Source organism: Solanum pennellii, chromosome 5 (assembly GCF_001406875.1).
Source record: "Solanum pennellii chromosome 5, SPENNV200".
NCBI lineage: Eukaryota > Viridiplantae > Streptophyta > Magnoliopsida > Solanales > Solanaceae > Solanum > Solanum pennellii.
Genome location: NC_028641.1, coordinates 3,147,798 through 3,173,351, shown reverse-complemented (window position 1 = coordinate 3,173,351; position 25,554 = coordinate 3,147,798). Strand labels below are relative to the sequence as shown.

Genomic DNA, 25,554 nt, shown 5'->3' with positions numbered 1-25,554 from the left:
AGTGGAATATGGTGATATCACACTTATGCTACTTTTAAAATTTATAATTGAGTAGGTGACAAGTATTTTATGAATTTTGTAAAGATATGTATAAGTTGATTTGGATATTATAATTTGAGTATGATAATTATATGAAATCTATCGAGATTTATATATAAGAAGAATTTATCATTAAGCTATCGAGTTCATATGAATTCAGTACTTTGGATACTGAATATAACTATTTGTTGATATCAAGTTTATGAATTTTATCGAGATTTAAATGCAAGGGCGCTTCATCTTCTATCAAGAAGCAAGATTAAAACATAAGTACAAGCTTTATGCGACACGAGTGTGAATTAATCGATACCCCAAAAATGGATGTCGAATTTGGGAAACCAATTTTAATATTCTCCCAAAACACATGGGCATGAATGAAATAAGGGTAAAACTAAAGGGCTCCTTGTACAAATTCCACTACTTTAATATTAGCGCCATTTTTATCTCAATTTTTTTAAAATTATATATTTCGCGCAAAAATGGCGGGTTAGGGTTTGATCTCATTCTCTCTTCGTCCACTCTGAGCATTTGGGTGAGTGTTTTTATGCTAATTTTGTGTATAATTTACTCTATTTTTGTCAAATCTCGAATAAACAGAGTAACTTTTAGATATTATTTTCTGTTTTCATTATTTTTTCTGAATCAATGAACTCAATATGGTTGCATTTTTGAAAAAATCAGATAGATTGGAAATGTTGGTAATTTGTGGCTTCTGGGTTTTTGATTTCAGCGAGTTGTAGCGAAGATTGTGGTAAAGTTCTCTTTTTTAGCATTGAAAATGACAAGTTATTATGATATTGATGATATATTAGCTGAGGAAGAGGTAATTTCTAGTTCATGATTTTTTTTTGGTTTAAAAATGTTTCTAATTAGGTATTTGGTGTAAATATATATATGGGTTTGATACTAGTTTTGTAATTTAGATGGTTCCAGCTGTGTTCTTGCAAACAGCTAATGAAGTTGGGATATTTGATTGTGCTGATGACACTAACAAGGTGAAATTCCGAGGGTTAATTTATGTCGAATCTGTTTTGTTTTTGTGATGGGAAAACTGATGGTTATTTACTTTTTGAAATCCAGGTTGAAGCTGGTACACATGTAGAAATGCCCTTTTGGCTTGCTCAGGAGCTATATGTGAGACAAGTGGTATCGATCAAAGTTCCTCCATATTTTGATACCAAGTAAGTAAAGATCCTAGTGTTTCTCCTTTTAGTTTCACGCTTTCATCTGTTTTAAACATGAGTGGAATTAGTTTACGCAAAAATGCAGTTATTGGAAGAGATGTTGGATATGCAGGGTTACTTGGTCTTACTTGTGCCAACATCAAGTTATTATAGTATAAGGATTGTAAGTCACTTGTTGTTGTTTTTTGGCCTGATGAAAATCTGCCATGCTGGGACTCTTTCCTGCTTTGTACAGAACATGTCGTATCTCATTTGACAATTCGCATCTCAGTTCTAACTTTTCTCTCTCTGTGGGTGGGGTGGGGTTTGGGGGGGGGGAGTTGCAGAAGTATGAGTGTCTTATCTCAGTATTAAAGTTCTTGGTATTCAAGTGGTACTTGTTTTGTAGATCTGAGAGTAGAAACCTGTTTGTTTCTTGTATGCTAATTTACCAGAGCCAAAACGAGGAATGAAATAGGAGCTGATGCAGCACATGTTGATCTAAGGAGTTTATGTCCATACTTTTATGATTTTGGATGCAAGATAGCACGCCTGTGAGTTCTTCTTGACTATGTTCCCTTCTGCCTGCAACCTGTCATTCTTTTTATCACTTTATAGCTGTTTCCTCTTTTGCATGAATCCCCAATGCCCCAGGTAAGGGAACTGATATAATATGATTGATTTTATTTTGCAATAGTCGCCAAGTAATGTGAGACAAAACCTTTCTACTTCAAATTTTAGCTGGTTATTTACTTCTAAGCATCACTAGATTCATTTGCTATCTTGATGATCAGAAAATAATCACTTGTACTTGCAGTTGACATTTCTAGTGTAGCATTATACTTCTAATTGGTCTAAATCATCAATGGTTTGATAAAAAATCTTTAGTGTGTTATCATGCTGTCAGCGTCTTTAAATTATTCGAGAGGCATACTTTATCTCATTCGGTGGTCTGGTTTGATGGGCGAATAAGTTTTTTTGAAGTTTAACTGTTTTACAGCAACTAATGTGGAGATAGTGCCACCCCATCTTTTGAAGTTCTATTTTACAGCAATGCACCCATCACCAAAGAAATGCAGAACCCATTTTGTTGCTATCTTGGAGGGGTTTGCCTTTCTTTGGTTATTGGTGCATTGCTGAGATTAGGAGACTGGAAGCTTTTCTAGAAAAATCGATTTTATTGTTCCTTCTTCACCTATAAGCTATTCGTATCTGAGTTGCTATATTAAATGTGTACGATTGGGAAGCGAAGGGGATAAGAAAGGGAAGAGATCATGCATATATCAGCTCATCATTGAACATGAGGATGAGTTTGGTGGGAATCTTGACTTCGTAAAAGCATATTTTGAAAAATGAGGATCATATGGGCTGCATATTTCCAGGCTACTTTTTTTAAGTATACTTGATCCAGACAGGTTTTTGTCAACTGGATTACAGTACCTTGTTCGTAATCTTTAATCTTGGCATTGGCAGAGTCTCAATTCTAATCTTGTCAATGTATTTCAAGTCTACTTTTATGAGGTGTACTTAGACAAGTTTTGGTTTATACTCATACCTTGTTGCATCCTGCACTCAAAATGATTTAAGCACATTAAATTCTTGAATCTTCTGTTTGCTATTCTATCTTTTCCCTTCAAGGGAAAAAATTAAAGGAAATTTAAATGCATGCATGTTAACTGGTGGCTCCTTTATTTTTGTTGTGGAGAGGCTCTTACTCTGTTTCTCAGTGTAGTGATATAGTTCTTATTATTAAGCTGTTCATGCAATTATAAATTCATACAACAATCTTTGTGTTTTTAATATATCAATTTTAACTGCTTTGAAACCTATTAAGTGATAATTCACGAAGGACCAACATGGGTTATGGTGGATTGGTGCGAGTGTTTCACCCTTAGGCCTTAACTAGAGGTCTCGAGTTCGATCCCCTGGGTATGGAGAAAATCCTGTAGGGAGCGTCACTCCCGAATGGGCCCTGTAGAGCGCGATCCGGATTTAGTCGGAGCTCCAATGTGGGCTCTAGACACTGGGTAGAAAATCAAAAAAAAAAAATACTCACAAGGGAGGAATGATGATTTTATTCATATAACGATCCTGATTTTCTTGTCCTTTCTGTTGCACATTAGTCAATTGATACAAACATAGATGCTTAATTTTGTTTTTTCTTTAGGTCAGCGTTATCTCATGTTCAACATCTTTCTTTTTGGAACAGGATTGGTGAAAAAACCATTGGACCTCTACTTCTGGTTGCATTTCGAACAAGATATAGAGAAGTCCTCATCAAGGCTCATACTGCAGCATCAATTGTGGCACCCAAGCACTTTTCTCTTCTTACAAAAGAAGAGACTAAATGTGAGAAAATTCTGCCAAACTATTGATTCTCTTCCATAATTATCCCCCTGCCCTTCCAAAAATATGTAGCTCAGACTCCTCACAAATGCCAAAAGGTGCGTGTTGGATCCTTTCAAATCCAGTGCACTTTTTGGCGATCCGATATGGGCGCAACAACATTTTTAGAAATTCTGAGCAACATAGCTCCAAGGCAATATAAAAAAGCAAAAGAAACCCTCTTCTGAGTAGCAGCTTTTGGGCAGTTTCCTGAAAATGCTTCTTTGGAGAAGTTTTAGTAACACAATGAACTGTTTTTCGTAGGTGTTTTTAGAAGTTTCATTCCCAAAAATATGTTTCCGCAAGTAGCATTCCATGTTCATTGTGTCCTTCACACACACCCAACGTTCAAAAGTATTTGTCTAGATTATAGTGAAATGTTGTTATAACGAGGTTTGACTGTGTTAACATTTTGTTTCCTTTCAATGCTGAAGTGTATGAAGCTGGTCAATCCTCAACAGCTGCATTTAAGAAGTGGAGAATGGGAGGTCCTAGACTGCAGAAAGCTTCTGTACTTGGGAGAAAGAGGAAGCCTGTTGAATGAGTTTTTGTACTTGAAACAATGATCAATGTGAAGATGTGTTGTAGTATCCATTTGGCTATTCAATGAGATTTACATCTCCTTTCAACTAAAACAGATTGTTTGGTACGGTATACAAAAATAGTATTAAATAGAATGTATTAGTAATGTTGACATTACTATCGACTGTTTGATTTGTTATTAAATGAATAGAGACAGTGCATTAGAATATGAATAGTATCCCGTATTATTAATGCCATGAATTACTATGTATAAGAATAATATTAAATACGGTATATAACTAATATATGAGATTAAATAGTATCAAAGCTAATACATTTATTGTTTGCGTTAATACCTAAGGAGGCCCTCAAGGAAAACCTATTGAGCAAGCAAGGAAGGATCAAAACAATCATTTTACTAGCAATATAGTTCAACTCAACTACTTTTGCCTTAATTCAAAATCAATCATTTTCTTTATTTCTTAAAAGTAGAATGAAAGTTCTATGAGAAATAGTTTATCAAGGGACGGGAAATGTACACACCAACAAAGTGAAAATTCAGATAACCAGAACTTCTCAATCTATTCAATTGGCCAACGAAGAAACTATCTATTCGATAAAGAAGAGAGGAAATATTGACAAACACAATTGTATAGTCTATCCTGAGAAAGAAATTGCCTCCATTAACAAACATGACTGCAAAACATTGTTTACACGATCGCTCCTTTCGTACTGATACCATCTCAGTTACACAAATAGGAGGTACCTACTCGATTTACATGTATAGCTATTTCAGTAACACGAACAACACCCTTTAATATTATATCGAACAAGAAAGTGCATCTGCCTTGAATATGAGGGTTTCAGCTATATATTACATGGGGGCAAAGTCGAGAAGAGGATATATAGAAGTAAAACAGAACGCATAGTTATATAGCAGACGATCCTCTTTTCAGCAGCTCCTGAAAAACATACAGGACAAAATAATTTAGATTTCAGCTTTTTATTTCGTATTGCATAAGTAGAGCTTGTTAACTACTCGCTGCCTATCATGAGGGAAACAAGTTGCTGCATACCAATTTAGTAGCAGCAACAGCCTGCCGTTGCCTTTCCTTCTTATTGCGCTGGCACTCTGCACACCAGCTGGAGGTGTCCTTCTGGTGCTTCCTTATCTCTCTAAAGACAGAACTGGAAGGGAAAGATAACAATCATTTAGGTATTCAAGAATTCTAGTAGACGAAAATGAAAAGTTTGTTACTCTGCTATAATTGAATTACAGCAGAATATCGACATTTTTTATTGTGACAAGTGAAACAAATTTATCAGTTGGAACATGAAAGAGCAATCAAAGTATAATGTATATATGACCAGCTACTAGCAATGGCTGATAAAAGTTCAAGAGATTTAGATAATGGAAGCCTAATTTAACAATGTCTCTGTAAAAATGCTAAACTAAGCACAGATGCCAAAAATTAAACGGAAGACATCTGAATGTCTGCATCAAGGAGGGCTGTATAGATGAAAAGGAGGTCATAATCAAGCATCAATATTGCATACTTAAACAATCAAAAAGCACTATGCTCTTCCAACAGATGGTACATGAAGCAATTACAGGATATTCCAACAACAAGAATTTCCACGATCAAATTTGGAAAGGATTGTCAAGTGCATGACCAAAATTGGAAGGCAAGAGTATCTAATACCTTCTGCACCACAACAACAAGTTGATCCTCTGCCCTGATGTTGTTGCCCTAGCACCATGGCGATGGCGACCACGATGCAGCACTGCACGCCCCACGGTATGGGCATAATCGAAGATCTCCTGTTATAATATTAAAGACAGATACAATAGTGAATGTCCATACAGTTGACATGATTAAGCTGTATTCTGAATTTGATGATTGCTACTCTAACACACATCTAAGGTGGAGTTGGCAACTTTCTTCATTATTTACACCATTGTAGACAACAAGTATCAGCTGATAGCCTTATACACTTGGTGAGCAAGCAAACACAGAGTGTATCCGTTATCCTTTGCTATTAATGGAAAGATAATTACAAGGTAAATTTTCCCTTCAAAATAAAGTGTCAATAAAGGTCCCACAAATTGGACGCCAGTCCAAGGGAGTACAGGTAGTTGTCCCTCTTTTAGTTGGCTAATTGGAGGAACAGAAGAATGCTTGAAGGAGTTGAGGGTCCATTGTCAGACAGTTAAAAGCTACAATCTGTCATTTGTATTTTGGCATAAAGAGTACATATCATATGCTCAAGGTTGGAAGGTCCCTTTTTTATGCTGAAGTATATCGTTACTGTATGTTGATACCAACTTGGTGGATATCAATGGAGTTATTTTGACTTGTAAAAGAAAGGTTCCCGTTTCCATTCTGAACCATGAAAAGATAGTCATAGATCCATCTTTGAGTTAGTTATCAAAAAAAAAAGAAAAGGAAAGATCCAGTTTTGAGAATCATGACTTCATATAATCAAAATGAACAAAAGCCTCTTTTTTGGTAAATACAATCAACAGTAATTTTTTAAATAAAAAAATGTTGTTTTATTACTTAGTTATCAGAAAAAGTTGCTAAACATTACTTACTTACGAAGTTGTTGATAAGCTACTAACTTTTTATTGTAATGGAGAATGGGCTACTACTTTCAACAACACAATAACCACCATGTGAAAGAAGCGTAAGTATGAAAGAATGGAACTTCTTTTTATAAATAAAAAATAATGGAAACATGACTTCCTATCAGAGTATAGAGATTGCACATGCACAATTACTGAACTCATACAATGGACAAATAATTACCTCTGGTTGTGTTTCAACATTCACATGCTTCTCACACCGCACTCCACGGAAGAACAGCTCTCCACCCGAGAATTGCTTACCCAAGCACACATTCAAAGTCACTTCTGAATCATCGACATGGAAACCTAAAAAATAAGTTGTTTAGAAGCAAGACAGTAACTCAAAGAACCAAATAAGTTTTGCGGCACTCGAGCAATAGTTTGCACCATATAAATACTAAATAGAAACAACTCACCCAAGTCAACGTCTCTATCCATTCCATACTCAACAACAAAGCCATGATGGGAATCAAGTGTGGATCCACCAACTTCAGTAAAGAAAACTGCACAAAAATTCAAAGTAGAAGATCAAAAGAGATCCAGATAATCTTCTCAATAAGCTCCTCTTTGTTTTCTTTGCTGCATCCTAATTAAAGTATACAAGTTCTTACTTCTTGAAATGGGACGAATGAAATCTTCCATCAACTTCTCCAGCATGGCGTCAAGGCCAAAGTCATCAAGAACGGCACCAAATCTGTTCATCGTATTGGGACGCATTATTCTGAATTTCGTCTCACGGACCCACCTCTCAAAGTTTTCTACCTAATCAATCAGAGCCTGATAAGAAAACAGAAAAGCTAAACTACAAAGAAGAAGTAGATTGCCTGCAAATACAAGCAGCAAGGCAGCTAATACCTCAGCCAACAACATCTCACAAAATCGCGGTTGAAGCATTTCAAACGTAAAAACTCCAGGAGAGGGTTCACACATTATGTTCCTGAAACTTTCCTCTGAGTTCTCACTAATTGCCTTGAGAAATGATGGCACAAAGAAATTTTGAGCATGCATCGTATATAATTCCCTGTGTAGAGGCTGGAATAGAAGGCAAGCAAATTAGAAAAAGAAGGCGATCAACCCTGATTCAACAAAGATCAACGGCTGTTACATTCCTTTACTTCTAATTCATCAAATGCAATTCTCTATAGAGAAAATACAAGCAAAGTGATGTAAACTTTCATACTTCACTACAATAGACTTGACATAAAAAAACATAAAATTGATCTTTTTATTTACAACAGAAAATGTCAAAACTATCCGAAATAACTTAAGTATACCCTTAAACTATATTTCGGCTCAAAAATACCCTTCCCGTCAAACTATTGGGCCATACCTACCCTTCAAAGTAACGGAAGTATCCATGAGTGTATTAAATAGCAGATAAGGTCAAACAGCTCCCACTGCCACATAGACTAAATAAATCCCCAATTTCACTATTTTCCCCCTTCATTTCATCCTTCCTCTTAAGAAACGATTTCACCCCTTTCCCCTCATTTCGCGGCTAGCGGAAACGATTTCATCCTTTCTCTCTTAAGAAACTAAGAAACCTAGCCACAAAAATGAGGGGAAAGGGGTGAAATCGTTTCTTAAGAGAAAGGATGAAATGAGGGGGGAAAATAGTGAAATTAGGGATTTAATCAGTCTATGTGGTGGCAGTGGGAGCTGCTTGGCGCTTATGTGGCCTCAATGTGGCATTTAACACTCACATGGATAATTCTATTAATTAGAAGGGTAGGTATGGCTCAATATTTTGACGGGACGGATATTTTTGAGCCGAAATATAGTTTAGCGGGTATATATAAGCTATTTCGTGTAGTTCAAAAGGGTAGTATTGACCCTTTTCTGTATTTACAATCATCATTAAAATATTAACCCCAAATCCCTTCAGCAAAATGTAAATACCTGATAGTTTGATATAATCTTCTGTCTGTATTCTCTATGCTTCTGGACCTGTTAAAGCAGAGGAGATGAAACAATATAACATTGATAGAGTTACGAAAGAGAGACTCTGAATTTCACAAATAGCAGGGAAATTTTTTGGAAACCAAGAACAGGCAGAGAAGACTTTATCAGCAGACAGCATTCCAAATAATTTGCGTGTAAACAAGGCTTTCACTAGGAGACTCGAACGGTTTGCTCAACTATTCCACCACATTATAACCAAATTAACCAGGTAGGTTTAACTTACATTATCAATTCTTTTAAACCAAAATTTGGTTGTTCGTATATTCATCTGTTCCGGGATCACATCTCCCCCGAATTATTTAAAAGGAAAAAAGCAAAATGCTATGTCCAACTAGAAAAAAACTTAGTATGTAGAAAACGACAAAAGGGACACAACATTATAGTCATCATAAGATAGAAATTATATATCTAGTCACCGCATTTTTAATCAGGATCCAATCCATCTGAAATCTAAATAGCCTTCAAACCATAAGCAACTGGCTTATATATTTTCAAAAAAAAATTCTACTCTCTTATGTGCCCACAAAAAAAAATTGAGAACTTCTAGAACTTATTTTTTATTTTTTATGGTGTAATATTAGTCAGAGATAAGCTTGAATTGAAAGACATAGTAAGGATTCATCTTGTCAACCCCAACTTCTTGCCTTCTTGGGGTTGAAGATAGTAGTAGTTGTTGAAGTAAAAAGCTACTCAGTTTTGCAATAAAATGTAACCCTTTCAAAATGTTCATTGTAGTCAAATTCAAAGATTAGATTGGACCTTATGCTTACTAATCTTTTTTCCCTTTGAAAAAGTAATAATTGCATTGAATTTGTGGAAAATATTTTTGTGATCCTAGTGTGTATTTAGAAAAAAGTAAAGAAACTACACCAAAGAAAGGTTCTGTACAAACAACACCAATCGTCTATGCTAAGTGTCAATGGTGAGTGCTTCAAAACTTCATGAGAAACAAACGACATCCCCATATTTGTACAAAAGTATTTCCCATCCATTTAAAAGATCTACTATTTTTTTAATTCACTTCAGATAGTCTTTTAAATTTTTACTTCTCAAACTATACAAAAGATAAATCAACATCCAAAAAAAAGCATAAACACTTCTGCAGAACACAAGATCAACTGATAGTTAAAGGCGGACACTATGTTTTCCAAGTTATTCACTACTAATTAGTGAATATCTAACAGCAACTTGCATAAGGCAGTTACAAGCAATACAACACCTAAAATTTCCAGTATTAACCAACCAAAAGTCCCAAAAATTTTAATCTTTTAAATTCTTTTAGTTATTGTTAGCATAACAGCATTCTATCACATCTCAATTCACAACTCTGCACATAATTGAGCTCAAAAACCTCCCTTTGTCATTTTTCTAGCACTAACTAACAAAGGATTTTCATGTACTCAAATTACAAACAAGCACTAGAAAAGCGGAATCCACATTGAAAATAACTGTACCTAGAGGGTACAGCAAACTCACATAAAGGCAAAATACATGCAAAATATTATAATGCAAAGCCCAAAATTTTCCAGCTTCTCAACATTCTATACAGGTCAATTCACAGCCTCACATTCTAACCTAATAAAAATAATCAAACAGTGCAAAAAAAACAATGAAGCCTATTACATAAAAAAAAATTGCAATACAAAGCACAAAAAAATCTATCTTCTAATTTATTTCCATTTTCAGCTTCACTGTTCTATCACAGCTCAATTCATATGAAATGTACACTAATCAAACTTTGCCAAACTACATGCCACATTTTGCAATACACCTCCCAAATGTTTTACATTTTCAGCTTCTTAGCATTCTATCTCAGCTCAATGCCCAGAAAAAACTAGGATGCTAAATACATTGCAGTAAAAATCCCCACTTTTATTTCATTTCCAGCTTCTTAGCATTCTATCATAGCTCAATTCACACACAAGCTTACATCGTATATACACACTCATCAAAATGCACATAAAAACAAGGACTCGACACATGCAAAACTCAAAATGCAGAAATGAAAATCCGACAACTTACACGAGTGCGTTCGCCTTCAGGAAAGTAACGGAGGAGAATTTCACGCATGAAATGAACCTTCTGGTCACGTGATGAGTTGAGTAGAGCAGGCGGAAGATAACGTTCAAGGGAACTAAACAACAACGGACTGAAATCCAATTGAAGGTCATCATAGTTATCCGGTTTGTGATCAACACTAGGGTTCAATCGCAGCCGGTGAGAAGCGTACGGTGGGTAAACAACACCGTTTGATCCATTCCGAACACAATTCCCCATTCCATTTCCGGTAGAGTTTGTTGATTGACCATCCTTCTTCCAATCCATAGCTGTTGCTCCATCTTGAGACATTGATTCAGTTCAACAATTTTTGATTCAGATTCTGAATTTTGGGATTTGCAGGAAGAATTTTGAATGTTATAGGATCATTCTATCAAATGGAGATTAGGGTTTTTTTTTCAGCTGAGATTTTGCTGAGGGTGATGATCTTTTTAGGGTTTAGATTTGTAAATTCTTAACATTTTTTATTTTGTTAATTTATTTTATCTGTTTTTCTAATTTTATTTTTTAGATAATTAGAATATGTGATTATAGGGCAGTTCAAAATCGATAATTCGAATAAAAAATAGGTTATATGGTTAATGATTTTAATAACGATCTTAATGATTTGAGATATTTTCTTAAAAAGTTACTTAAGTTAACTCAATTGTAAATTAAAAAAATATTATTATACTCTATCTATTTCCAAACGAATAACTCACTTTTCTTTTTCGTTTGTTTAAAAAAAATGATATTTTTTCTTTTTTGATAATATTTTAATTTCAGTTTCCCACGTGACATGTTTAAAATCAGGGAATTAAAAAGCCATAATTTTGTATATTTGGCATGACTTTTATTTAAGATCACACGATTCAAAAGTTTTTAATATATATTCTTAAACTCCTTATTAAGTCAAACTAAACCACTCTTTTTGAAACGGAAGAAGTACCATTTTTCACATATATAGTGTGGACTTAGGGTTTAGTTTCATATTCCTTCCATTCCACATTTATTAAATTTTCGAGGTGTTTCATATCCTTTAAGAAAAATATATTAAAACATAAATTGGACATAGTTTTTCGTTTTTACCCTTATTAGTTATTTGTCAAATATATTGAAGTCATCACATTAAAAATCCAAATGAAGGGTAAAATTAGAACATTCTAAAAGTAGTCTTGAAAACTGAATAATTTTGAAAGATGAAAAATATCTTAAAAATTCACTGAATATAGAATGGGTGTAGTTTATTTCGTTGTCTCAAACTCTTGATTATTCTATAAATGTGATAATGTTTGCTTTTGAACAAAAATACAATGCACGATTCATTTGGTTTGTCACCTTTTTTCTAAGATTTTATATATAGGCTAAGTAACATTTTTCATCTACACCAAGAACTTTCAAATAATAGAAGCATTCAAAATAAACTCCACATTTATTTTATTGCGTAAAAAAATCGATCTGATTATTTTATTTTCATTTTAATCAAATTATGAAAATATATATTACCTAATAACATAAGTAGAGCCGTCAATATGGGCTAGGTCGTTGAGCCGGTCTGGCCTAACCCGAAATTTAGTAGAGTTGGGCTAAGATTTTTGGAGCTCATTTAAGTAAAATACTTTTTAGCCTGACCTGAATAAGCCTGTTCATTTGAGGGGTTGAGAAAAATCGGTAGAGCCGGCCCGTGGGCCAATAAAATTTAATCAAAAAAATATAATATAATATTTAAATTTAAAAATTAAAGAGAGCCCAAACTCAAAATAATTAGGTTAATATTTCTATTTAGATATTTATACTTAAAAAAAAAACTTAACAATTGTTTTTAAAAATGATAACTTAACTTAATAAATATTTTATAAAGATAATTTTATTTGTGAATTTAATTAACAAGTAGTAACATTAACATCATGTGATATTGTTTTATCGATATTTATGATAATATTTTTAAATTATAATTTATAATTTAAATAATAATTAAAAAAATATAATTTTTTAAAAAATGAGTTGGCCCGGCAAGTCTGTAGCCCACGTACTTGTGGGTTGGACCGATCATTTTCAGGCCCACAACAAAAATGGGCTAGCCCAATCTAACCCGTAAAATATCAATGCCTATATAAATTAACCCGAATAAAATAGCTATCCCACATTAACAGCTCTAAACATAAGGCTCGAATTCGAAATCTCAAGTTTCGTATTAGTCACTTGGTATCTCCGTAGCTTGAATTGTCCATACTGTTTACTAGCGGACTCTTCGAGGACACCAAATAACGAAAAAAAAAAATAAGCACACACTCTATTAGCCATCGCTACCAACCAACCCACCAAACTTCATTTTCTATATATTGTTTAACAGCGACGCTTTATACTCAAAAAGCTCAATTTCTTTTGTAGAGAGAGAAAAAAAGAGGCGATTTTCAGGAGAAAAAATGGCGAGTTCTAGTTTGGTGAAGCTCAACGCATCGTCATCTTCATGGATCGGTCAACAATCGTTCAATCAACGGTCTGGATCTTCCTGCCGGTTGCCTGTTTCGAATCGCCGTGTTTCAGTCATCCGTGCTGCTGGATCTTACACCGATGAGCTCATCAAAACCGCTGTAACACTCTCTCTCTCTGTTTATCTATATATGTATGTGTGTTTGTGTTTCTCACTTTTATGTGTTTGCATGGTTTATGATCGGATCTATAAGTTTTCTTTTCCGGTGTAACTTGATTTGTTTTATATTTTTCGTTTAGATAATGTATTTTTTGTATTGAATTCCGCTATAATACTGAAAAATTTTGCAACTGTGCTGCCTTGGTTCGTTGGATTGGTTGAAATTGAAAAGGTTTAGTTTGGTCAACTTTTTGTTTATTAAAATTTTATGCTGATGTTGATATGTTTGGCTGTAGTATCAGTTGGATCTAGTAGCTTCTTTTTAGTTTAGATCATGCATTTTAAGTTGAATTTTTGGTTAGAAGTGTGTGCTAATTTACTGAATTTTGAAAGTGTGCTGCTGTTGGTTCAGTAGGTTGATGGAAGTTTAAGAGGTTTGCTTTTTGGTCAGAATTGTTGTGTTGGTATTGTTTATAGTGATGCTGATAAAGTTGGCTGTAGTTATAAACAGCTAAAACAACTACATGGTTCATTCTAATTTTACAACAACTACAACATGTCAATATACCAGTGTAGTCCCACAAGTGGGGCGTGGGGAGGGTAGTGTGTACACTGACCTTACCCCCTAATTTAAGAAGAACTTCAAAATCTTAAATTTAGGTTGATGACTTGAAAATTTGTTTCCCAGAGCTACATGAAAATGATATCTCTCCCAGGCACACACACTTCATTTGTTGCATGTTTTCTGATTGGATTTAATAACTTGGATTCGCTGGATTAGGAAAATGTTTTGTTGGTAAACTTTGTTTTTATATGTTGATGTTTGATATGTTCAGCTGTATGCCTGTATCTATAAATTGGTTTTCTTGCATGAAGTAACAACTACATTGTATCCACCGCTTATTAAAACTCACCTTTGCTTAACATTCTTGTAAACTTGGAGAATGCGGGGTAAAAGATGTTCTGCAAAATGTAATAATGCTGAACATTTGTCTATTGCTTACTTGATGTAGAAAACTATTGCTTCTCCTGGAAGGGGCATCCTCGCCATTGATGAATCGAATGCAACTGCCGGAAAGAGACTGGCGTCAATTGGTCTGGACAACACAGAAGCAAACAGACAAGCTTACCGTCAACTCTTGTTGACCACTCCTGGCCTAGGTGATTACATCTCTGGATCCATTCTATTCGAAGAGACGCTTTTCCAGTCCACTACCGACGGGAAGAAGTTTGTTGATGTCTTGCGCGATCAGAAGATTGTACCTGGAATCAAAGTTGACAAGGTGTCCTTTTTAACTTGTTTCTATGCCTTGTGTAACTTCTTCTGTGCTTTAGGATTTTGCTGCTACCTTTCTTAAACTTTTGTTGCAAATATTTTTGTTGGTGAACTTCGTGCAATTTAGCGTTCTTTTTTTACTTACAGGGTTTGGTTCCCCTACCAGGATCCAACAATGAATCCTGGTGCCAAGGATTGGATGGATTGGCTTCTAGGTCTGCTGAATACTACAAGCAAGGGGCACGTTTTGCCAAGTGGTACATTGTGACCTTGCACTTTTCTACTGCTATTCCTCTCTCATGTTTTCTCTTATTCTTTCCTCGGAAGATCAAAGTGCATTTAACTTTTCTGAAGAGTTATGGAACATAAATGACATGCGGCTTCAAAATTTTCAGGAGAACAGTTGTTAGCATTCCTTGCGGTCCTTCTGCTTTGGCTGTAAAAGAAGCAGCTTGGGGTCTTGCTCGATATGCTGCTATATCTCAGGTAACTTTTAGGACTTTTTCTATCTTTCCGAAGTTGTACTAGAAAATGTGAGATAACTAAGTCAACAGACCCACCCCCTTAGTTGGTTGCACTTGTTTTTGGATATCCTCCGATCTTCAGAATTGGAGGATAATTTTTAAGAATCTGCATGATCTGGGGAATGATGGAAGTTTGTCTTTCTATTTATGGATGGCTAAAGATCATTTTTTCCCTACAGGACAATGGTTTAGTGCCAATAGTAGAGCCTGAGATTCTTTTGGATGGAGACCACCCAATAGAACGAACCCTCGAAGTTGCGGAACGTGTTTGGGCAGAAGTCTTCTACTACCTAGCAGAAAACAATGTTGTTTTCGAAGGTATTTTGCTCAAACCTAGCATGGTTACTCCTGGTGCTGAACACAAAGAGAAGGCTACCCCAGAAATTATTGCCAAATACACACTTACCATGTTGAGGAGAAGAGTTCCTCCTGCGGTTCCTGGAATCATGGTACGACTTACTTTCTTCAATTCGCTCATTTGTTTCTCATTTAATCAAAATTATCCATAGAAAGGTTGACTTTATAGAAACTACACTCTTGGACCTTATTTCTTTGAAAAACTATAGTTAAGTTGCTACTTTTTTCTCTCTCTTTTTTCTTGTTCAACTGTGCTAAAAATCGTGTTTTTCTACTTATCAGTTTCTGTCCGGAGGACAATCTGAAGTGGAAGCGACACTCAACCTCCACGAAATGAACCAGAGCCCCAACCCATGGCATGTATCATTCTCATATGCAAGAGCACTCCAGAACACAGTGCTCAAGACATGGCAAGGACGTCCAGAGAATGTGGATGCTGCACAGAGGGCACTCTTGATTCGTGCAAAAGCAAACTCCTTGGCTCAGCTCGGAAAATACTCCGCAGAAGGTGAAAGTGAGGAAGCTAAGAAGGGAATGTTTGTCAAGGGCTACACCTACTAAGCACACTTTGCTTTGATGCGACTTTCTTTTTGTGTATTTTTCAGTTTTTGCTGTTTGCTAGATTCGAATGCTGAAGAGAGAACTAATTGCTCTTTCTTCTTTTTTGATCTTCTTACGTTAGTACTGTACTTCACTAATAAGCTACAAGGGGTGATTCGTCGAAACACAATCCCAGGAAATGCTCGGTTGTTTAGAAAATCTTGTATAATTATATTGAGAACTGCTTAAAACGGCTAATATTCTCCATTTGCTCTTCCACTTGATAATTTAAATTCCTCTTTGTTAGCCAGAGTCTATTCTCAGAACAAAACAAATTTGCTTGGGAATTTGCAATGAGTATGATTATTTGTTGCTTTCTTATCTTAGTTCAGGGGGGATGACTTGTGAAAGCATGGTTTTAGTATGAATTTGAGGTGTTATGGGAATACTTCATTTGGTACAGCAACCATGGCTGAACTTTAAAATTACAAATATTTAAACCATATTTTGGTTAACCAGTGTGTATTATACCGCCTTTGACATTTCATACAACATTTGTCCAAATAAAATACAGTCTAATGTAAAGTATTGGGTCCATACAAAAGGAACTGCCTCTACTCCATCAACAAGATTGAACTCTGCAAAAACAAAACCGAACTTAGCTATATATATCTGCTTTGGAAAGCCTTCTTGGCGGGCTTAGCTCGTTTTTAGATTGTTGTTTTTCTTGATTGAGATATGACAGCTGAGAATGATGGACTAATCTGAATGTAATGCCGCCCCCTTTCCTATAACCTGATCAACAGAAGAGAGTTGATTAGAAATAAACCAAATACGTAAAGTCAATAAGTTTAGTAAGACACAGAAAAAACTTTGGCAATATTGTAGGAATTGAGATCAGTCGGGACTCAAGTTTCTGATGATAAGAACTAAGAATAGTTTTTCAATAACCACTTCTTGTGAGGCTAAAAGGATGCTACCATGTAAGAAACTATGGTCAATGTTGCTCCGACTCTCCAAAAGGATCCAACACGCACTCTGGCATTTTTGGAGAGTGTGAGCATGTAGGCTGTAGTAGTTTCCTGGCTTCAATTACATTCTTGACCATCATCTCTTGAAAGGCTTCTTAACTATTAGCTACTGCTCAAAACTGTGAATCACTGGAACAGAACTACATTCCATGCTTCCGAATTCTTGATGGAAGAATAGACACAGTAATTGAGTAATGAGTAAGGACCATGGTCTATACACTGCTTAAAAGAAGAGGCTTTAGAACACTAAATAGGATAACTTCAAAGAATATGTGGAAAGCAGGTGAATATAAGTGAAGGCAAATTCAAGAAAAGATTGTGTACAGTTTCTCTCTCATGATCCTAGGAAGGCACTTTTATTCCTTAAGACGAGGTTTCTTGCAAACAACTCTCTACCTCCACAAGGTAGGGGTGAGGTCTGCGTACACTCAACCCTCCGCATACCCCACCTGTGGAATTACACTGAGAATTCCAGTTTTCAGCACAAACAACTTCTAGTATAATAGAGTTATATATATGACACGTTGGCCATGAGCCAACAAGAAATTAATAAAAGTTCTCTTACCTAACCCAGCTTTAGTAGGAAGTCTGTTAAAAAAATTCCAAGTGAAACAAAAACTCAAGCGAGGCGAAGGAATTTTCTAAGCAACACTCTAAACTTTAAATTTAACAGCTGAGGGAGGAGTGTAGATGTTGGAGTAAATATCTTTAAAAACTTGTTGGAAAGATTGAATCAGTTAGACTCACAAAATCCAAATAACACGCACAATTATATGATAATCCATAGCAAAATGGCAAAGTGGGAATGATTAGGATCTCAGGAGCAATGTTTCAAAGGAAAATGGAGGAAATGGATCATTTCAGTTGTAAACGGGATAGAGTTACCCAAGACCTTAACTGTTTTCACACGATCCATTTTCCATTTAAGACACTTATGGAAACCTTCTCTACCAACTAAGATGCAATTTCCAGGTCTCAAGACTTGTACTATTTGCAGAGAGACTGAGAAAGGACTTGGTTTTATGATATTTTCCATTTACTGCTAGAAAGAAGAGAGCCATCTCTAGACCAGATACTCTTTTCTTTGTTTATACCCTCCACGGGCGAGTTGGTTTACAGGTCAAGAAAATGAATAATCTTCATATCAACTTTGTGGGAAATGTAGCTATGAAGAATATGAACCAAGACGGTAAACGAGAGTGGGAAGTAAAATAGACTCAATGAAAGCAAATTATATTCTTCGGGTACTTCAACCAAGATCAGGTCCCTCTTACACATACTTTATATAGTACTTAAATATGGACCCTAGAAAGGGCATCTCAACAAAGAATGAACAAGCATGGGATAGAGGATCCCTTTTCAAAGACCACAGTAAGTATAAATGAGTTCAACACATGAATCATTTAAAAGGATAGATGGAGTTGAAATTATGATACATGATAAGCCAGAATGGTACAGAAGAGGAGCCCGTATTGAGAAGGAAGCTGTAAGAAGTCCTAGTTAATTCTATCAGAGGGCTTGCCGCTTTGCAAGTATCAATTCCAAAAAAAAAACAGGGGATATATATGAATAATCACTAGTGACTCCCATGCTTTTAGCAATGTTGAGTAAGAATGACACTGTCTTGGATAATTCAGGTCAGACCAAGACATTTTCAAAGCAGAAACAATGGTAAAACTCACGGACTTAAGGCTCAAGCAAATTAGTTAATACTATCCAAATTTTTTATAAATCACAGAAAAAACAATCATAGGTCTATTCAGCCTGGGTCCAGGGAGCACAATAGCAGTAAAATAATAACCAAGTATGTGACGCCGTGAGAATAGAGCTTATACAAATCTAGGAAGCTCTCGAGCCTAGGGGATCTGATAATGCACTTACTCAGAGAAGGAACAGAGACTTCCTTTCCTACTTATTGCCTTATTGGTCTCTGCTATTGGTTTTGAGTATGCTTTGGTTATTATTGGGGCACAATACTGTCACCTCCAATTCTGGAGGTGTTTAGGTACTATATTCTAAAGCACAAACCAACTAATATAAACAACCACCCAGCTTCTTTTGATACTTATTATTAGATTATATTATTAGTATATAGTGTCATCACATCGAGCAACGTGCTTAATTCCTTTGCTCTGAGACTCATTTTCTGCCAAGTACAAGAGCTTCTGTCTACTGATAATACAGAGATTAATAGCGCATGTACCAAGTTAATGATCAGTAACAATACTTGCACAACAAATCTCAGAGGAAAAAACAGAAAATAGACAATGGATTTGGTCGATATATTGCGTTTACAAGGCATTATATACTAAGAATGCATCTCTTTACATTTCACCATTTCAATTCTTCTGCTTAAGAGCTAAACATATCCTTCATTGAGTAGTTAAGGGGAGAATGATACCTAATGCGACGATAATCAAGCTTGAGTTCCCGTCATAGCCTTCATTTGTATATGACTCGAGTCAGCACTGGAAAGAGCCTCATAAGAACCAAATCTCCTGATACCAATAGTTTTAGCAACGGCAGCATAAGTGACACTAACAATGAGCAATACAAACATCACATGAACTACAAAAGCCAAATCAAGTATAGCAATAGCCCTGAGCTTAGAGTCCTCCAAATCGCATTTGGTTGAGCCTTCTACCCCAGTAACAACATCCAACAACTTATGACAACCCTCAGGTATGAACGCATCAACATAAAGCGAAAGTCCCGTCTGTAGAACCCATAGTCCCTGGAGACAGATAGAAGCAGCTAACGCAACATCAGCCAGAAAAAGCCTAGGTTGAACAGCAATCACGAGACAAAGTAACGCGGAGAGTGCAGAAATGCGAGCTGAAACGGAATCACATTTAGCCTGGAGATCGGAGGTTTGTACAGAAGCAGAAGAATCGGATACCGAATACTGTAGGTAGAAAAGTGCAGCAGCTAAAGCGAAGAACAGATCGGGAGGAAGCGGGAGAAGAGAAGTTGACTCAGAGATAATGAGAAAAACAACGAGTATTAGAAACGAGAAAACAACAGCAGCGGCTTGGAGAGAGGTGAAACGGTGCACCGGAGTATGACCTTTTAGGAGAGGATCCGCATCTAAAGAGACGAGTGATTGATGGATCAGAGAAATGAGGAGGCAGAGAAGGAGGAGATAAAGAGGTAGACGGCGGAGATGCGGTTGAGATATGAAGGAGAGAGGGTGGTAGGGTTTGGCGACGTAGTCTCCGGCGGATTTGAGGCGGTTCCGGGTGGTGCAGATGAGGTGGTAGAATCCCAGAGATAACAGTGAAGACGATGAAAACATGTGATACATTAGGGTCGCCATTGCAAATTAAATTTTTAGAGGGAGAGGCGAAGTATAAAGAATACTTCTTTTTTTTTTTCCTTTGGTAAAGTATGTATCACAGTTCGATACCTGAAAGCAATCAATAATTTTTTTCTGAATTGAAATAGATTCGATACGTAAAAGCAATCAATAATTTTTTTTTGAATTGAAATAGATTTGATATGTGAAAGCAATTAATAGTTATAGTACGTAGTTCTTTATGATCATTGGTAGGCTGTTATTGACATTACCCTAGATTTAGGCTAGTGATTGTTATAGACTGTCGTTTTGGAGTCAATAGGCTTTAAAATTGTTCAAACGTAGCTCGAACGAATTAAACATTAAAATTGTAATAATTGGAGACAGATCATTCACAATTCTATTTTTTAAACTCATTTTTGGGTCTGTCTCCAATTATTGCGAGTGGAATAGATCATGACAGGTGAAATCAATCGATAAACTTGAATCCGAATAGGCGGTCTATGTTGTCCTTCCTTAATGTTGGATAAGTACAAGATTTTTAAACTTAAGTATATATAATCTTCGTAAATTGTCACTATTTTGCAAGTTTAGATTTAAAAAATATGTTATTCTTGCATTTTAAATTTTGAAGGTTAGGAATATTTTTGCTCAATGCGCCTGGTGACACTCCATGTGACAAAAATTATTTTTAGCCAAGTTGAAAAAAGGTCTATTGAAATGAATACAAAATAATGATAAGTTTAGAAATTTTTTATGTATTAATTTATTTAAATGACACGTTTTGTAATATTTTATAAATCTTTAAATATCTTAAGAGCTTGAAGTAGAAACACCAGTTACTATCGCGTCGAAAAATTTTAACAGTTGAAGTTATAGATAAAGAGGGTAAAGAACATGGAACATAATTTAAGTGCAACCTCATAAAATGTGATAGTTTAGGCTAAACTCTAAAGCAATGTTTTTAGCCATCAACACAAACTTTATCAACTCCCTTTTTAAAGCTTGTTTAATTTACTTTTAATAAATAAAAATAAAATTTCATCTACATATTAGTATGGTATATAATAATAACGTATGATACTAATATATACAATGTAATTTCATAAAGAAGAGTCTAAAAAAGATAGATGATGCACTGTTATCATTTTTACTTTATAAGTATAAAGTGTTTTTTGATAGACCCTCGATTAAAGGAATATCAATGTCATATTTTAAAATTTTATCTCCAAAACTATCTAATTTTCAATTACAGCATGCATGCATTCCTCTCAGCCCAAATTTGATAGACAATAGTTGCAAATAAGAAGCCCAAGATGCTACTTTGAGGCCCATTGTACTTCATATATATATTCGAGGAAATTACATAAATTTCATTAATTTAGGAGTTAATTGTTTAGATATATTCTAGCTTGCAATATTATGAATTTTATCAGATTTTGGTGTGTCCGTATACATGTATCTTGAGATACATGAGGTAAAAATTATGTATAATTTGTTCTAGATACATTGTATCTGAGCTACATAACAAATCTTATTTGCCTCCTTACCTATCTGGCTCGCCTCTCTCCCAGCTCTCGTCACTCTCCTATGTATCTTATATCTCACATACATGTGAATTACATCAGATACATGCATCTAGTGTCATTCTCTTATATCTGGAATACATAACGAATCTCGCTCGCCTTCCTCCCTATCTCACTCGTCTCTCTCCTTATTTTAGTGTATATCTTCCTCAATATATGATAAAAGTTCTTAATTTGTGGTAAAATATGTAATATTTGAAAATATGAATTATAATAGTACAAATATGATAATATTTGAATTTTTTCTATATTAACCATACAATGTTCATTCTTTCACATATCCACGTTAACAGAGACCCTCATAAGCTACGTTGTTGGGAATCTTCAATAATTTATGAGTAGTACTCATATTGTATTTTTCAAAAAAAAAGTAACTTTTTATCGAAGAGTTAGATACACACCGATTAATATTTTTTGAATGGTCCAAACAACATAGCGCAACCCATAGTAAAAATTGATGTCTAGGCACTATGTCATTCATAAATACTAAGCTTTTCCAGCACTTTATTGGAAATAAGGGAACAAATTAAAGAGGAAACATATTACTAATAGAAACTCGCAGGATCGTAGCTAGCTTTTGTGAAGGGGGTTCAATTAAATATTTTTTTATCGAAAAATGTCATTGTTCGTGTAGTACTTTCATAATAGATTCTGTAGACCTATGTTAATAATATAAGTGTGTATTTTCATATTTCTTGAAGATCCTTACAGAAATTTCTAGCACCATGAAAATCTTAAAAGTTGAATCCACTTTTAAAATGCTAATGAATTTCTTTTTTGGAAGTCAAAAAAACCCAAAAAAGTTGTTTTCATAATTTTCATTTCGAATCATTCACAAAAATTTTAAAAACAACTTCAGTTTGTATTCATGTCCAAACACCGTCAATTTTCTTTTTCAATAAAAAAAAATATAGTTCTTTTTAGATAGATTTTTTCCCTAAGTTGATCTTATACATTTATATATGTATATATAGTGAAGTTAAATTGATCCCTTTTTCTTTAACCTCATTAGCTTAATCTTATCATTAATACAATCTTTTTTAAAAAATGATCATAGAGTCAACTTCAATGTAAACACAAGAAGAAATGTAAATACCTAATTGAAAAAAAAAACAAGATTAAGAAAAGAGGGGACCAATAATTTTTAGACTTTCTCCTATTTCTAGTCTTTGTGGTCCAAAAATAACATTTTGTCCAAAGCAAGTCCCCTTGTATATATCAAACACTAACTAAACACACTTTTAATATAGGACATTGATAGGATACAAGTAGGGCACCAACACCTATCTTAATGTTTATATGGTGTCTATTTTTTTTGTTTTCCGTCCGATGTTCGAAATAATCGAGCTTCAATTAAATCCGGATCGCGCTCTGCAGGGCCCATTCAGGGGTGACGCTCCAAACAAAATTTTCTCCATACCCAAAGCTCGAACCCGAAATCTCTGATTAGGGATGAAGCACTCCACCAATACACCACAACCCATGTTGGTATACGATGTCTATTAACACAACATAGGATGTTAAAACTCACATAAAATTGTAGACTAGACATTTAGCTTGTTAGGTAGGAGAAGGCATTCAATTTATAAGCCTTTTTACCAACTCCTTCAATACTATATTTATACTTGGGGGGAAAACAAACTCGTTACTATTCACATTTGAATTTATGTTAGATAGTTTAAGGTTTTTTTTTTTCTTTACACTCCACGCTCAGAGATAGTCCATTATAGTTAACTTGTTCGAAGATCGATGAACTTGTTATTCACGATCCGATTACCTTTTGATTCTAAGTTACCACTCATCACACTTCAGCTCAAAATGGGCCATATATTACAGTATGTTTGGATCATTGTTATCCATTGTATTGTATTGTATTGTTATTATACCTACAATGTTTGTTTTGATTGTTACTTAAAATGTATTGTACTGTATTATTAAATTTCATTGTTACGTAACAATGGAAATTCCTATTTTATGGAACAACCAATTTGGTGTGTTCCTATTGTTTTTTATTTCTTTTTTCAATTATATCTTTACGTATATTTCAAAATACTATTTTACCCTTTACCTTTATTATTTAAATCTAGTCAAACCTCCTACCCTAGAAATAATTAAGGATATTTAAGTAAATTTATAAATTACAATACAGTACGATACAATCAAACCAAACAATACAATCTATCATACAATACAGTACATTAGAGTGTAATACAATACAATATATTATGAAATAATGGATAACAATGATCCAAACAAAGTGTAAGTCACATCAGATAAATATAATTATGTTACTATAATTGTTACAGATTGAATAAGAGAGTTCAATCTAAAAGACTAACTTATTAGGTCGGATTTTGATAGTTGAGAGTGGTCCATTTATTCAATGGATTATCATATTATACTCTCTTTTTTTTCTAGAAAAATTCATGTGTGACTCAATTGGTTTATTATTATTACAAAAGAAAAATTAGGATTTTTGGACCACTTTTTTTTTTTTATGTTGATTTTTTTTTTTTAATAAGAAAAAAAAAATAGTACCTCGAAATGCGACATTGATCTGGCTGTCGGAATCATGCAATTAAATTAGGTGAATAATGTTGAGAGAAATGGAATCTTGATCATATAAATTTGAGACAACAAGTGAAGTCTATGCTCTTTCTTGTCTTCTATATTTTTTTTAAATTTTTTTTTAATAAAATCTTGTTTTTGTCTATTAGATCATAGCTTTTGTCATTGTTGTTGTTAGGGCATTTGAAAACAACCCCTTTTAATTTCCCCAATCTTAGTTTAGCCTTTCGATATAAACGCGAATTCATCATTTAATGTTCAATGAGTTCACAACGCATAAATAGTTTGAATCGCTTTGTGTTATTTGAAATTGAGCAACTTTTCTTTCTATTGAACTTTTTTAGTCTAGTATCGATTCAGGACGGAGCTTCAATAATCTAAGGGTAAGTTTAACCAAAATGAGAAACTGAGGGATAAAATGGAACCCTTTTTTAATTGGATACGTGGGGTTCATTCATTTCACGCTAGTGATCTCTTAATGACATATATAAGGTGATGTGTGAATAAATCAAAAGTTTATGAAGATCAGAATCGAGCAATTTAAAATAGTCAATAAGCAAGTTTAGACTCATCCCTTTATTATAAGCATATATTTAATATAGATATTATATTTGTATAATCTACAAATACATAGGCAAGGTGAAAATAATATATGTATTTAATATAAGTTCGAGATTCTAGAACACGACCTCAAGTACTAATAACCTGTTTTGAACCTTTTTTAGTGATTTTTGTAACACGATATAAGTTGTGTCTGCAGAATTCACATGTTATGTACTACCTTAGTCCCGATATAAATAATTGAAGTAGAAAACAATGTGTTCAGTTGAATCTACGAAACTAAACCCTAAATTCCCCTCTGGTCACCTGCAATTCTCACATCAAAATCAAGTTTTAAAAACATGTAGGTATGTTTTGCCTTATGACCTAAAGGACCAACAACATATTGTCTGAGAAGACACCATTATCTTAGCTTTGTCAAATTGGCTGTAATGTTTTACTTCTTGGCTCTGTATGTGTGTCTTTGTGGTGTGTATGTGGGGGTGG

The 25,554-nt window shown here is 34.6% G+C and overlaps 4 protein-coding genes across 4 annotated transcripts; 2 read left to right on the top strand and 2 right to left on the bottom strand.

Annotated features, from left to right (window-relative positions):
• The first annotated feature begins 403 nt into the window (after positions 1–403).
• LOC107019846 (DNA replication complex GINS protein PSF3-like) lies at positions 404–4,342 on the top strand. The gene is made up of 7 exons (XM_015220212.1): positions 404–571; positions 770–862; positions 963–1,034; positions 1,120–1,220; positions 1,658–1,756; positions 3,412–3,551; positions 4,022–4,342. Exons 1-7 carry the CDS (start codon positions 404–406, stop codon positions 4,129–4,131), a joined length of 783 nt encoding a protein of 260 aa, XP_015075698.1. The 3' UTR covers positions 4,132–4,342.
• Positions 4,343–4,757: 415 nt separating this feature from the next.
• Positions 4,758–11,227, bottom strand: LOC107018566 (uncharacterized PKHD-type hydroxylase At1g22950-like). Its single transcript, XM_015219075.2, has 9 exons — positions 10,723–11,227; positions 8,638–8,685; positions 7,594–7,770; positions 7,350–7,500; positions 7,155–7,241; positions 6,920–7,044; positions 5,813–5,931; positions 5,186–5,297; positions 4,758–5,071 (listed from the first exon to the last, which is right to left on the bottom strand). The coding sequence occupies exons 1-9, from the start codon at positions 11,047–11,049 to the stop codon at positions 5,039–5,041; spliced, it is 1,179 nt and encodes a 392-aa protein (XP_015074561.1). The 5' UTR covers positions 11,050–11,227; the 3' UTR covers positions 4,758–5,038.
• A 1,847-nt stretch (positions 11,228–13,074) lies between these two features.
• LOC107020378 (fructose-bisphosphate aldolase 3, chloroplastic) lies at positions 13,075–16,337 on the top strand. The gene is made up of 6 exons (XM_015220719.1): positions 13,075–13,331; positions 14,344–14,613; positions 14,754–14,863; positions 15,002–15,092; positions 15,310–15,579; positions 15,770–16,337. The coding sequence occupies exons 1-6, from the start codon at positions 13,164–13,166 to the stop codon at positions 16,046–16,048; spliced, it is 1,188 nt and encodes a 395-aa protein (XP_015076205.1). The 5' UTR covers positions 13,075–13,163; the 3' UTR covers positions 16,049–16,337.
• Positions 16,338–16,464: 127 nt separating this feature from the next.
• LOC107020379 lies at positions 16,465–20,447 on the bottom strand. Its single transcript, XM_015220720.2, has 2 exons — positions 19,460–20,447; positions 16,465–16,822 (listed from the first exon to the last, which is right to left on the bottom strand). Exon 1 carries the CDS (start codon positions 20,372–20,374, stop codon positions 19,475–19,477), a length of 900 nt encoding a protein of 299 aa, XP_015076206.1. The 5' UTR covers positions 20,375–20,447; the 3' UTR covers positions 16,465–16,822; positions 19,460–19,474.
• Positions 20,448–25,554: the final 5,107 nt, after the last annotated feature.